Below are 15784 nucleotides of genomic sequence, written 5' to 3'. Positions count from 1 at the left end.
AAGTGTTGTAGAAGGAATTGAAGAAGGAAGATTTGAGAAAGTATTGTAAGGAGGAAAGGGAAAGGGGAAAGGAACATCACCTGATGCATGAATCTTGGAAGGCAAATGTGAAGTAGCTTTATCCTTGGCTGGGAAGGAACTCTCATAAAAAATAACATGCCGAGATAAGTACACTTTGTTAGTAATAGGATCAAGACACCTGTAACCTGCATAGCTATATCCAATAAAAATACAAGGCTTAGATCTATATTCCAGCTTATGAAGGCCTTGAGGACGCAAAAGTGGATAGCACAAACAACCAAAGACTCTCAAATTGTTATAATCTGGCTCTTTATTGTATAACTTGAGAAAGGGTGACATATAATCAAGAATAGGGGTAGGCAAACGATTAATAATATAAACGGCTGTGAGAAAAGCATCAACCCAATAACGATTTGAAAGATGAGAATGAGCCAATAATGTTAATCCAGTTTCAAGAATATGTCGCAACTTTCTTTCAGCAAGACCATTTTGTTGTGAAGTGTATGGGCAAGACTTTCGATGGACAATGCCATGCTTGGTGAGAAATGATTGGAAGATAAGTGAGGTGTACTCACCGCCTCCATCAGATTGCAATTGTTTAATAGTTGTAGAGAATTGATTTTCTGCCATCAATTTAAATTTGACAAAGCATGTTAACACTTCAGATTTATTATAAAGAGGATAGAGCCAAGTATAGCGTGAGAAGTCATCAATGAAAACCACATAATATTTGCATCCACTCACAGATTGGACAGGTGAAGTCCAAATATTAGTATGAACAAGTTGGAGAGGAGTAGTAGAGAGATGAGTAGATGAATGAAATGGTTGTCGTTTACTTTTGCCCAATTGGCATGAAGTACAAACAACATTTTTATTAAAGTCATTACAAGAAAGGGGTAAATGATTGTGTTTAACAACATGAGAAACAACATCAAAAGATGAATGACCTAACCTAAAATGCCACACCAATGAAGATGTTTTTATTCCTAACAAAGCAGTAAAAGCTCGGTTGCCATGAAGAGAGTTCCTTTGAAGCCGTAGTGGATATAAGCCATTTTCACTTTTCCCTTCCAAGAGAATTGCATGTGTTTGAAGGTCCTTCACAAAATAATGAGATGAGGTGAGTATGAAGTAACATGCATTATCTAAACAGAATCTTTGAATAGAAAGTAAGTTGGCAGAAGCATTTGGGCAATGTAAGACATTTTTAAGATGCAAGTTTGAAGAAAAAGAGGGAAGAGTGATTGAACAAGAGTTTTCTATAGCAAGTCCTGCTCCATTTCCCACTTCTACTGTGTCAGTGCCTTGGAAAGGTTGCTGAATTGTCAAATTTTCAAGTTCATTGGTGATATGAGCATTTGCACCACTATCAACAAACCATTTTTGATCTTCAAAGGCAGCATTTGTATGGGCCACCATAGCTGCAAGTTGCGTTGGAGGATGTCTTCCTTGGTAGGAGTAATCCATGCGATGATAACAGTCAAGGGCTTGATGATTGGTCTTGCCACAAATTTGGCATGGAACACATGCACCATTGTTGAAAGGGGCACCACTATTGACTTGAGAAAGTTTAGGACAAGAATCAGATGTTCCATAAGCATGTTTGGGAGTGAAGTTTCTTGGTTGAAATTTGGGTGTGTACTGCATCTTTTTGTTGGGGGGAATTTGATTAGATCTAGGCTTGTTGGTGAACAAAGCAAAGTTTGTTGCATCAGATACAGCAGCATTTTGTTGGTTGAGTAACATTTCATGATTCAAGAGTTCATCTCTGAAGTCAACGAAACTCAATGGGTTGTCTCGAGTAGCAAGAGAGAAAGATGTGTTGAAGTTGTTAAATGAAGGATTGAGAACATTGAGTGCATATGAGATGAGATCATCTTCAGGGAGAGGTTTACCAACTGCAGCTAGTTGGTCAGCCAAAGATTTGGCTGTCTGCAAGTACTCTGAGCAGGTCTTGGAGCCTTGAGTTAAATTTTGAAATTGTCTCTTCAAATGAGCAATGCGAGAGCGAGACTGTGAGGCAAAGCGATTGGCCAGTGCAGTCCACACTTGTTTCGAAGTGTCTAGTCCATAAACAGTAGACAGTACATCCTCCGAGAGAGTAAAATTGATCCAACTAAGAAGATATTGATCCTTCTTAGTCCAAAGAGTGAATTCGGGATTAAGAGTCTTTTTCCCTTCAGCATCAACTAAAAATTCTGGTGGGCATGGATCAGAACCATCAACGATACCCATCAGTCCATTGCTGCGTAAGGCAGGAAGAAATCTTGAGAGCCAATTAAGGTAGTTGTTGCCCTCTAACTTGGCAGGGATCCCTTGAGGAAAATTGGGAAGAAGAAAGGAAGGTGATGAGATATTGGTAGATAAGTTAAGGTTGGAAGCAGTGGAAGACATTGTCACAGGATCAAAAGATTATTGGCGTTAGCCTAAGAAGGCTCTGATACCATGAAAATAAAGTTGGGGAATTAGTTTTGGCTTCAATTACCAAAACTAGTGTATTTGCATTAATATTTATACAGCTATACATGTAAATCCGTTACACCTAAAAAGATATAGCAACAATTCAAATACGAGAAGATTAAATTTCAGTTGTATCCATCTCTATCTTGATATTCTGCGCAGCTCTAGATATTTGGTCTTATCTTGATCTTGAGATGATGAGATTTGAACTTGGTGCTTATCTTTATCTTTCTCAAAACTAGCATCAATAGGATTAACTTGATCCTATTGATCTGTTATCTTAACATAGAAAGCCAAGATCGCGCCTCATGAGGACGTAGTCGTGGCCGAGCACGAGGATGAGCCCCACCGCGGCGGTGTGGCCGGAGACGGCGGCGACGGTTGGGATGGTGAGGGATATGAGTGCGGCAATGACAGATCTAAAGGATTGTGCCATTTGGTGGAGGCGTTTGCAGCAGGCGGCGAGGTGCTGGCGCAGGCGCGGAGCTAGAAATTTTTGGTGGGGGGGGGGGGGGGGGGGCCAAGCTGTTTGTTTATTTGACCAATGAATGAATCAAAAGTAAATAAAGTATTAGGCTGACCTACAACTACAAGCTTCTAGCAAGTTTAGGGTGTCTATTAAAAATTCAAACTCTTGTAAACAAGTCCATTCATTTTGTAGTAAACAATTTTTATAATTTTTAACAACTTGATCAATCTAATTTCTATATATTTATTAATGAAATTTATTTTATCTAATTAGTTCAAATAATATTATTTCAATTATAATTTAGTTTTGGTTTCAAAAAAAAATTATTATTTAGTTTTTATTTAGTTGCTTGATTCGTGAAGAGATAAAAAAAAAAAAAAAAATTAGATTGAAAAAAATCATGTTCTTTTAATACATAATTTTGCTAGTGTATATATTTCAATATACTTTCTTAATTAACAGAAAAATACATGTATAATAGCGAATTACCCACATCTGAAAAGTAAAACAAATGGCGGTGAATAAATAATACGGTCTAGTGGATGTCGATCCAAAACAATGCCAATTACATGATGCTTTTGTAAAGGATATGTATGGGGTGTTTTTTCATAAAAAATTATGTGTTTACGTTGTACTATCATATAAAATTTACATGGTAGATTAAACTAGTATGTACAATATTGTATACTTTTATGCAAATGTGTACAATGTATTAATTTACAATTAATCTAAATCTTACATTAATAGTACAATGCAAGCTTACCAACTCATAAAATAAAAAAATAAAAAAAATAAAATAAATAAAATAAAAAAAGAAGAAGAAGAAGAAGAAGAAGAAAGATTTGAAGGTGAGCTTGCTGCTGAAAGGTTGAAACCACATCACATAATGAGAGACGCCAATGCTCGAATTATCAACCTCAATTGCACGAGAATGCTCGTGTAGTCTTGCGAAACCAAATGTTTTAGATTTATTATTTGTTTGAGAACAACTTATTTAACCTTTTATAAGTGATTCGCAAGGAATTTGCAAAATAATAACAATAATTGGCAAACTGGCTTAAGTGCATCTCAAACAAACACTTACGCTAGTCTCTAGCTTGGTCAAATACACACCAAGCCACTTTACTTGGTGTTCTCAGCATCTGATGACCATTGCTCTTTGTTTGATTTACAGGTTTGGAATTTCCTACTAGCAAAGGTAATCCTCTGATCATGTGACTCTCCGAGTAAGGTCACATGTCTTCAAAACTATATACACAGTAAGAGCAGTCAAAATATTAAACTGGTGAGTTAATTTGGCACTGAGAGAGAGACTCCATAGTTGGCCATTTAGATTAAGTCATACCGCTCTACCAGTAACCACCCTTTGGACCCATAAACCCAAACTCCGTACACCTATCTATCATGCTTTTATTTTGAGAATATACAAACCCAAATGGTACAAAGATTATTAACACAAATCGTTAACAATAATTTTTATAAATTTGGATAACAATCTAAGTAAGCACAGATACTTTATTTATAGTATCTTACTTGTATCGTATTCATATCATATTTATATTATATTAACTGTTTTATGTTATAATTTTTTTAAAATTGCTCAAACACGAACTAACGGTACAAACTACAAAGATTATTAACGCAACATATTGTTAACAAAGTAATTATCAAAGCTTAGAAGATGCTACAATGGTTTTTGAAACCAATCCAAGCACACCACAAAGCTCAGGATACAAACTCTTCTAATCTCCGCATACACCTCACCATTCCATTTACTCTCCGCCAACCTATCCCAAGCCGCACCGCAGCCTCCACAACACTCTCCTCGCTATCGTATGCCGCCGAGTCCACAATCCCCATTCTCACCGCCTCTTCTCCCTTCACCTTATCCCTCTCAGCAACACGTCGCGCCGAGCGGCCGACCCTCCGATCTTGGACCTCATCAGAGCCGCGACGTAGTCCGGCAAGGTAATCGCTAGGTCGACCTCGCTCATGTACAGAAAGCCGCGGTCGCGCCTCATGAGGACGTAGTCGTGGCCNAATTCGTGTTACTAATTTGTTGTCTATACAAACTTCCATTCATACACACACACACAATTTAGTGTCTTTAATAGTGAAATCCTTAAAAATTAAATGTTTTATAGAGATAAATTCATCTTTCACCATATTCTATAGTGAAATACTTAAAATTTTCATTTTCAATATAAGTTACCAGATTGTCTACCATTGCGAGTAAAAAAATTTTCAATTGAACTAATGAAGTGTGCAGTCATGAATGATCCAAAACTTTAAGAGATACGAGAACACATTTTACAACAAAAAATGAATTTGAAAAACAGTACATTCTCTATAACTACTATGACCAATTGGACAGTTTTTCTTAAGAAAATTATTGGACTTACTCAAATAATTGGGGGGGCAAGTTCTATTTTTGGGACTAAGTTTTAAAATATTAAATATTTCTACATGGTATAAAAATATTTTCAAATATTTTGCCCCCCCCCCCCCCCCACCCTAACATGTAGCTCCGCCCCTGTGCCAGCGGATTGGGCCCAAGGGAAGTCGAAGCCGTTGCAGAAGAACTTTCCGCGAGCGACGGTGATGAGAGCAGAGCCACCATTGATGGATTGGGAGTTGACTTGGGAGAGAGCAGAGAGAGTGAGTCGATGAAGTATGGCTGAGACGGTGCTCGTGATCGTCGCCGATGAGTGTTAGGATGAAGAGGCTGCCGCGTTTCTATAAAGTGCACATGGCTATGGCTCAGACCTTTGGTATGAACAGTAAGTCAGTCTCTATCGTTTTTGAAGCCTTTACATTTTTCTCATGGATCTTTCTTTTTATTGCTTTGCTTCTGTTCTTGTTTGTTGGTTTTTTGCTTGTGGTCGTAGATGGTTGTCTAATTATGCATGGGCCATAAAGAAATAATAATATCCACATCAACTGAGAAGAAAAAAAAAAGTTAATATATGTTTGTTTATTTGACCAATGAATGAATCAAAAGTAAATAAAGTATTAGGCTGACCTACAACTACAAGCTTCTAGCAAGTTTAGGGTGTCTATTAAAATTCAAACTCTTGTAAACAAGTCCATTCATTTTGTAGTAAACAATTTTTATAATTTTTAACAACTTGATCAATCTAATTTCTATATATTTATTAATGAAATTTATTTTATCTAATTAGTTCAAATAATATTATTTCAATTATAATTTAGTTTTGGTTTCAAAAAAAAATTATTATTTAGTTTTTATTTAGTTGCTTGATTCGTGAAGAGATAAAAAAAAAAAAAAAAATTAGATTGAAAAAAATCATGTTCTTTTAATACATAATTTTGCTAGTGTATATATTTCAATATACTTTCTTAATTAACAGAAAAATACATGTATAATAGCGAATTACCCACATCTGAAAAGTAAAACAAATGGCGGTGAATAAATAATACGGTCTAGTGGATGTCGATCCAAAACAATGCCAATTACATGATGCTTTTGTAAAGGATATGTATGGGGTGTTTTTTCATAAAAAATTATGTGTTTACGTTGTACTATCATATAAAATTTACATGGTAGATTAAACTAGTATGTACAATATTGTATACTTTTATGCAAATGTGTACAATGTATTAATTTACAATTAATCTAAATCTTACATTAATAGTACAATGCAAGCTTACCAACTCATAAAATAAAAAAATAAAAAAAAATAAAATAAATAAAATAAAAAAGAAGAAGAAGAAGAAGAAGAAGAAAGATTTGAAGGTGAGCTTGCTGCTGAAAGGTTGAAACCACATCACATAATGAGAGACGCCAATGCTCGAATTATCAACCTCAATTGCACGAGAATGCTCGTGTAGTCTTGCGAAACCAAATGTTTTAGATTTATTATTTGTTTGAGAACAACTTATTTAACCTTTTATAAGTGATTCGCAAGGAATTTGCAAAATAATAACAATAATTGGCAAACTGGCTTAAGTGCATCTCAAACAAACACTTACGCTAGTCTCTAGCTTGGTCAAATACACACCAAGCCACTTTACTTGGTGTTCTCAGCATCTGATGACCATTGCTCTTTGTTTGATTTACAGGTTTGGAATTTCCTACTAGCAAAGGTAATCCTCTGATCATGTGACTCTCCGAGTAAGGTCACATGTCTTCAAAACTATATACACAGTAAGAGCAGTCAAAATATTAAACTGGTGAGTTAATTTGGCACTGAGAGAGAGACTCCATAGTTGGCCATTTAGATTAAGTCATACCGCTCTACCAGTAACCACCCTTTGGACCCATAAACCCAAACTCCGTACACCTATCTATCATGCTTTTATTTTGAGAATATGCCTCATGAGGACGTAGTCGTGGCCGAGCGCGAGGACCAGTCCGCCGGCGGCAGCGTGGCCGGAGACGGCGGAGATGGTTGGGACGGGGAGGGAGAGGAGAGCGGACATGACGGATCCGAAGGACTCGACCATCTGGTGGAGGCGGCTGCGGGCGTCGGATTGGCCCCAAGGGACGTTGAAGCCGTTGCAGAAGAACTTGCCGTGAGCGACGGTGACGAGGGCGGAGCCGCCATTGATGGCCTGGGATTTGACTTGGGAGAGAGCGGAGAGGAGAGAGTCGATGAGAGGTGGGCCGAGCCGGTGCTCGTGATCGTCGCCGATCAGTGTTAGGATAAAGAGGCTGCCGCGTTTCTCTAAAGTGCACATATATGGCTTACCTGAGAGTCTGAGACTTTTGGTATGAACAGTAAGTAGTCAGTGTTTTATTACTCTTATCGTCTTTGTGTTTTTTCTCATGGATCTTCTTTTTAGTTTTTATTGCTAGCTTCTATTCTTGTTTTGGCTATTTTGGCTTTTGCTTTTGTGGTGTATCGTAATTCAAGATATGGTTGTCTAATTATGCTTATCCATGGGCCCTAAAGAAATATCTTAAGCACTGCCTCAGTGGCATATCCATAATTCCATAATATCCACATATATTTGTAATTTAAAAAAAAAAAAAAAAAAAAGAGTATTTAGGCCGACTTTATTTTCCTTTTTATTTTTATTTTAATTCCATGATTTGCTAGTTGAATTATAGCATTCGCATTAGACTAGCTAAACTAGTATGATGTTTTAAAATATAGCAAAAAAAAAAAAAAAAAGAAAGAAAAACCACAAAAACCTCGTGCATCAACCTCACCAAACTAACCCTAAACACTTAACAATAAACAGTATCACGCCACAAGTAGCGTGATACTGTACATCACTGCATCAAAATTTAATGCTTTCTTTTTTAATCTTTCTCTTTGTGAAAACGTTTGATCTTCCCTTTCCCACACCAAAATGGTTGCAAATGGTGGTTGGCAACGGCGATTAGGTCTATTTGGGTTTTGGCTGGGTTTAATTGGTGTAGGTTGCATGAGGTTTTTGAGTTTTTGTGGAGTGGTTGTTGGGTTTAAATCAACGTGTATGGGTCAGTTTCTTGAGACTTTTGGGTTTCTGTGGAGTGGTTGCTAGGTTTTGTGGGTTTAGGTGGCAGCAGCAGCATTGTGGTGGTTGAAATGGGTCAATTGTATGATGTTTTTGGGTTTTTGTGGAACTGGTTGCTGGGTTTTGTTTGGTAGTGGTCGGCTGTGGTGCGGTAGTGGTTGAATGATTTGGTTCGGTGGTGGTTGGTTATGGTGCAGTGGTGGCTATTGAGTTTAATGCGTCTGTATAAAAAACACAGATGCTAAACTAGAAAAAATAGTATCTTTTCGGTCAGTTTAGCTAAAAATCTATGTGAATGCTCGCTTCTAGCAAGTTTAGGCTATTTATTAAAAAGTCAAACACAAACACATTAATGTGTTTGTGAACAAGTCCACTCATTTCATAGTAAATAATTTTTAAAAATTTGATCAACCTAATTTTTATAAATTTATAAATAAAAATTATTTTTTTAAGTAATTCAAATAATATAAATTTAATTATAATTTAGTTTTTACTTATTTGCTTGATTTGTGAAGAAAAAAAAAAAAGTCATAAAATATTCACCAAAAAAGAATAAATCAATCAAGTAATTATAAACAAGTTCAATAGGTATTAATCGTATAAAGTTACCTACCAATTATATGATGCCTTTCTATATATATATATATATATATATATAGATTGGGTGTTCTTCGTAAAAATGATGAAAATAAGGATCAGCTAAGCCCAATTCTCCCAACAACAAAATCCAAATCTGCTGTAGCCCCCATATCCAAAAAGACATATTATACCCTATATATCATCGTGAGGAACAATCCAAAATTTCCCGCAAATTTAGTACCTTTCTTCTATGTCCCTATCCATTTTATTGTCATATAAATCTAAAGTCTCAACCTGAATTTCAATGCTATAGAGCTGGCTTCTATTCTATTGAGCTAAATGTGTAACATTCTTTGTATGAATTGCCTAGTGCTTTTGGCACTACGTCCACTCCTACCTTTGTGTACGTAATGTTTCTCCTTTTTCTAACGAAAATTTTTTGTCACTTATCAAAACAACAAGGGTCCAGATAATGGCATACATTAATTATCTATTTTAAGAAATGTTTTAGGGAATTGAAAAACGTTAAAATTATCAAAACAATTAATCACTTTTTTATAATAAGTTTCCTAAAATAGTTTACTAGGGACATACGATAGCCAAATCCAAACAATGGTAAGTCCTTATCCTGTTGCCTTTGAGAGCTTGAATTTTTGGCCAAAACAAGGTCAGCTGAGAAACCTCGTAGAGTGTAGACATCAATTTATAGCTTTATAATTTTTTAAATAAAAAGAAAAATTCTATGAACTACTTTACAAATTAAACACAATTTTTGTCATCATTTCCTCCATTTATGTTTGAACCTGTACTTCACAGAGGATGCAAATATTTCCCTTATTCTGGATAATGTAGAATAACTTAAAATTAGTATCGCAGAAAAGTTTTTAGCATCATTTTTGCATTCCAGCTGAGGAGAGGAAATGGAATTATTGTCCAAACTCCAAAGATGATTACTTCAATAGAAGCTGAGTAAGTGATTTGGAAGGAAAACAAAGCCAAGCATTCAAGTAAATGATTCATTAAGAGAGCACAAAAGAAGCATAACCCAAGTTACCCAACTACCCTAGTACAAAAGAAGTATACAAGAGATTCAAAGATACTGCCCATGCCTGCCATCCACTCAAACAAAGATCCAAGGAATGAGAGTTTCAAGTCAAAATTGAAGTTTCCACATTTCGAAACTCCGAGCATTTCTCTCTCCAAATACCCCACTTGAGATAATGAGGGATAAATGCCTACACTGTAATTTCGGCTAAACCAACCCTACCAACAAGCTAATAAATCAAGTCATATCTCAATTTCTTGACCACAAAAAAGCTCATGAGAAAGAAATAAGAAAAACAAAAACAAATATTTTCACTTACTAAATTTAGTTGCACAAAAGCATCTTCTAACACAATACTGATATGAAGTTATCAAAGTTAACTTAAGTAAGAGAAACATGAAAATTAATGAGTGAAAACCTAGTATGGTGGCAAATAAGGTAGATTTCAATCCACTCTGGGATTAGTAAAATGTTAATTGATCCATTTATGTAGAATGTTAGCAAAACCAACAATCTGCTACTCATAAATTATCTGCCACACATTTTTCTTAATTTACATATTATCAACATTGGATTTAAAAAAAAAAAAAAAATTTCTGTCCACATTTGAACATAAAATCCATATCACACATTGATAAAGAAATAGTTTGCCTACAATTCTATGGGTTAGGAGTTATGACTTTAAGGGTTTGTCATGACAAGTGTGTACCTTTAGGTCCAGCATATCTGGTTTAGAACAAATCGCATTCATTTTATTTAGTCTAGTATTTCTCACACTATATAGATCTTTTAAAATTTTCAAGATAGTAACATTGGCAACATCAAAAAAAGACTACAGATATAATAGTCTAGCAAAGACAAAACCAAGTAATATCCATAGACAACAAAAGTTTTTACCATTCTACCGCTTCATTGCCCTGCAAAGTGTACAAGTCAAAATATTTCATTGAAATTGTTTTGACTAATTGCCTCTTTATCAAATATGGCATCAGATAATACAACTACTGATGCTCCTTGGGTGATATATTCTCCGACTGAATCTGTATCAAATTAGAAAACAGATAACACATCACACTGCACGCAGAAAATAAGAATGTAAAACATATCAACTTGACAAATATTTCTAATCATAATGTCTTCTTAAGTTCTCCAAAAACACGTGTTTTTTTTTTAATTTTTAATTTTTTTTTTTTTTATACAAAATAGAAATTCTACTTTAGCCTAATCCAAGTGTATATGTGTATAAAGTTCCCTTCTAAATACTTAAATCCTGGCCCTTACCCCCCTCACTCCACAAGGACTTATACTTGTGGAGTGACCATCGCACCAAGGATGTGGAGTGACCACCGCATCAAGGAAAAACACATGTTCTAAGAATACTGCAAGTTTAAATTTTAATCTATGAAAAGTACACATGAATTAAGAAAATGTTATTTTATGCATGATTTTCATTTATTTGAAGGGCTAATACATGCATTTAAAACATAATAATAACTTAAAAAAGTTTGAAGGCACTCCCAATAAATGTCTTAGTCCATGAGAACAATTTGGATAATGGAGAGTTAAGAATACAATTCCCAGATGAAAAATCATATTTTCTTTCTTAGTTTGGATAAGAAATAGCAAAAGGGTGGAATTTTGAATCTTTCTTACTTTTGAGCATGAACGCAAAAAATTAAAGTAGTGAGGCTTTAGGAGCTACAGGACAGAGACATAGTTAACAACCTATTGTTATGCCCCGAGAAGCAACCATTGAGATGTGTTGAAAAGGCCTCTTGAGTGCAGAAATATACCGACTACCACCTAGTGCAGAGATGGGATAAACCTATTCCACCAAATAAGAAAAATAAGTCCATAATGTATATCTATAGATGAACCATTTTCTGACATCCAAACAGTAAAAAATCCCCCAGAATGCTTAGTGAAGAAACTAGAGCACACAAATGTTTAAAAGATTTAATCATACATTTAGCTATACTTTTTTCACTGTGCAAATTTTATGTTCTATAGATTGAGGAAGGAGAATGCATTATGACTTATGAGGCAGTATTTTAGGGGCATAAGTAACCTACATAAGACTAATATAAATATACACCAGAAGAACAATGTGGGCTGGATAATATTTCTAGAGCAACCTAAGACAGGAAAGGTCACTTCAAGGCACATAAGTACTTTTAAAATTCTGTGGTAAAAATACAAACCAGGTTCAAGGTGCTAACTCAAGGAAGCAGAGCCAATGCATGATCAATTCACAATATAGAAAACTGAAAGATTAACTTTAGATAGGGTAGAGTATAGACAAGATGAACCAATTAAAACAGCAAATCTTAAATCCAAATTGATTACAGGGGAATCAGAGATGCACATTCCCCTCAAAAAACATTTTACTATGATTTTGATCCAATTTTAGCCGATATATTTTATTATGTAATGATCTCCATGAGAAAGAAAGTGTAAGAGATGCGTATGAAAAGTTTATACAAGGTAAACAACATAATTACCACAAGTAGCACTCAAGATAGAGAAATTTGAAATCCACAAAATATTTTATTCTAACTCAGCAAGCTAAGCTATAGAACCTATTCTTGTAGTTTGCATCATAACTTTATATAATGTTATATGGAAAGATTGAATTTTATTTTGAACCAAAAGACAAAAGAAAAAAATAAGAAGAAAATCATGACTATTCAAGCAATTGATGTATGTTTAGAGGAAATTCATGGCCAAGTGGGTACATTTTACCATAATTGTGTACCTACCAACCATAACAACTGGTGGAAATAGGATAATCAAATAAATAATTATCTTTCACATTAATATCCATTTGTCTATGAAACATGGGGTGCATATGGAATTGGACAATGACTACCATATGAACTGCCCCATCTTAAACATCATTGAACATGTCAAGACTTGCCTTGACAATTTTGGCACCAGAGTCATATGTAGACAATATCTGCAAATCACAGTCAGGTTTTAAGTTTTCTTTCCAAGGAATATAGCTCAAAAGTTGGGGGAATGGGCAGACTAGCACTGTGAGGGGCAACCATGTAGTAAGTTAGGCAACGTTTCAAAATTTTAAGAAAAATAGTATCTCGAGTTTTAGAAACTCGAGATCCATATTAAAACTCAAGTCCCAAAGACTCGTTTTGCGAGTGTTCTGACTTGGACTGAAAATGCCACATGGTTTTCAAGTTTTAGAAACTCAAGTTCCATGCAAAAAAAAATTTAGTTTGATCGCCCTTATAGTGGCGTTTCTATGGTGACGTTTTAAAGCCCTATAGCGGCATTTTCCTGCAAAAATTTTTTGTTCAATACCAAGTTCAGGAGCCCTATAATGGCGTTTTAATCGCTATAGTGACGTTTTAAAGCCCTATAGCAGCGTTTTCCTACAAAAAATTTTTATAACTCAATTTTTAAGCCTAGTGATGTTTTTAAGCCCTATAGCAGCATTTTTCTGCAATTTATGGACCTTTGGTCTTTAAAACTCGATTTCTACGTGGATTTTCATCCTCTTACAAATCGAGTCTTAAAAGCTCGATTTTTATCTTGGAACTCGAGTTTTAGACACTCGAGATATTAGTTTTTACCATTGTTTTGAAACTTGACAACTAACTAAATTTTTTGATATTTATGGTTATTTCGAAAGAGTGTTCCTCAAAAGTTTCGAATCTCAAACAGAACGCTAGAAAACAAAGTGCCCAACAAGATAAACATTATAAGAAGTCAAGCGCTTAAAGAAAAATTCTAAAAAAAATCTGTAAAAGCTTAGAAATGAAATAGAGCTTTAAGTTTTAAAAGATGCCCTTACTTCTGCTAGGGCATTACACCAGATACGTACAAAACTTCACCACATTGGGCATCAACCATAATGTCCCGACAGAGGATGAGCCCGGCGGTGGCGGCGTGGCCGAAGACGGCGGCGACGGTTAGGATGGGGAGGGATATGAGTTTGGCAATGACAAATCTAAAGGATTGTGCCATTTGGAGGAGGCGTCTGCAGTGGGCAGCGGAGGTGCGGGCGGAGTGGGCCCAGGGGACGTCGAAGCTGTTGCAAAAGAGCTTTTCGCAAGCGACGGTGATGAGAGCGGAGCCGCCATTGATGGATTGGGAGTTGACTTGGGAGAGAGCGGAGAGGAGTGAGTCGATGAGGTATGGGCCGAGACGGTGCTCGTGATCGTCGCCGATGAGTGTTAGGCTTCCAATATGGTACTAGATTATCTAGTAAGCATAATTACCATGGCCGTTATGTGACCTTAGTCCCACCACCACCAAATACTCTCTCTTGAGTTTGAGTTTCATATCTACTCCATTATTGCCTTTGAGAAGTATTTATTACAATGTTAATTTCCACTTCTATTATCATATGCATGGACAGATACAATTGTTATATAAAATAAATAACAAATATTGTGTGGTTTAGAACTTTGGATACTTCAACTTTTCAAGAACCTACACCAAATTTCCGTAAGGTTTAATTGTCTTAATTTTTCTTTTTTAATGAAAGGTTTAATTGGTTTGAATTAAGTAATAGCCATTAATATATTTTTTTTCATCCAAGTTTACAAAAATTAATAGAAAATAATAAAATTTCTGTCTTCAAAAACAAAAAGTAATACCAAAAGCCTTCACAGTCAAACCCATAGGCATAGCCACTAGCCCACTAACCACTAACCATTTCACAGTTCACACCCATATGTGGCCTTGTAATGGGCCAACTGGCCCAACTAAAACCACACACTGATACCCAATTGGGAGTTGTAATCCTCAACCATCGCCTAACAACCCAAAGATCCAAAATCAAGGTGCACCGTCACACTCAAAAGCTTACACTACTTGTCCAGTTGTAATGTCCTTTTAATAACAAAAAAACAAAAACAAAAAAAACAAAAAAGAAAGAGACTATTTTACTTCTTCTTTCACCTTTGAAAAATGCCATATTCGCAATATTTTCACAATACTTTTATAATATATTTTAAGTGGTAGGTTATTACTTACTGTTGTTGAATGATAAGAAAGTAATTTCAGTTATAAGTTTAAATTAAAACTAGTAACAACTTGTCACATTGATTTGTTATGAAGACATTGTAAAAATGTTGTATATGTAATACTTATCTTTCATTTTTTGAGCTTCTTTAGTTTTTTAATTAACAATAAAATACACCTAATTTTATACCTAATTTTACACAATGATAAGGTGTCAAGTTTTGATGAGAGCATCATCTGAGTATTTTTTTACTTTTCTTTTTTGTTGTTAAAGTCTAAGTAGTTTTTACTTTGGTCCACTAGTATTTTTATCATACACCAATTACAATTTATTCTCTCAACATGTTCTTAAATTCAATAATTTTAGTTAAAAATTTTATAACTCATTTCATTGACATCAAATGAACTCTTTAGTCCAAGCGGTACCTCTTATGCACTAAAGTGCAAGGGGTCCAAAGGGGGGTTGGGTCGAGTTGCAAGGGTAGAGAATTTTCTAACCATTTCAAGAATGAAAAAATGTTGGCACTTTTTAGTGTTTCTAGCAGACATATCTATGGTTCAAATCCCTCCTTACCCAATTATCGAATAGTCAAAGAAAAGAAATCAATAATTTTAGAGACACAACAAAGCTCACATTTGCGACTAGTTTGTAATGGTAGGTAAAAAAATATTGTCGGTGGTGGGACTATGTAAGAAACAATAAAAACTTACTAATAATATTGTGTGGTTTAAACCTATCTTTGATCAATAAACCTGGT

At 35.2% G+C, this 15784-nt stretch overlaps 1 protein-coding gene across 1 annotated transcript; it reads right to left on the bottom strand.

Moving 5' to 3' along the window:
* Window positions 1-4486: 4486 nt before the first annotated feature.
* Window positions 4487-7810, bottom strand: LOC112010481 (enoyl-CoA delta isomerase 2, peroxisomal). Its single transcript, XM_065777202.1, is given in 5 exon segments — window positions 4487-4694; window positions 4697-4741; window positions 4744-4839; window positions 4842-4966; window positions 7287-7810. Coding segments are annotated over 5 exon segments (708 nt in total). The 5' UTR covers window positions 7652-7810; the 3' UTR covers window positions 4487-4617.
* Between the last annotated feature and the right edge of the window lie 7974 nt (window positions 7811-15784).

This window comes from Quercus suber, unplaced genomic scaffold (assembly GCF_002906115.3).
Source record: "Quercus suber isolate HL8 unplaced genomic scaffold, Cork oak 2.0 scaffold_151, whole genome shotgun sequence".
In the NCBI taxonomy this organism is placed as follows: Eukaryota; Viridiplantae; Streptophyta; class Magnoliopsida; order Fagales; family Fagaceae; genus Quercus; species Quercus suber.
This window is presented reverse-complemented; position numbering and strand designations above follow the sequence as displayed.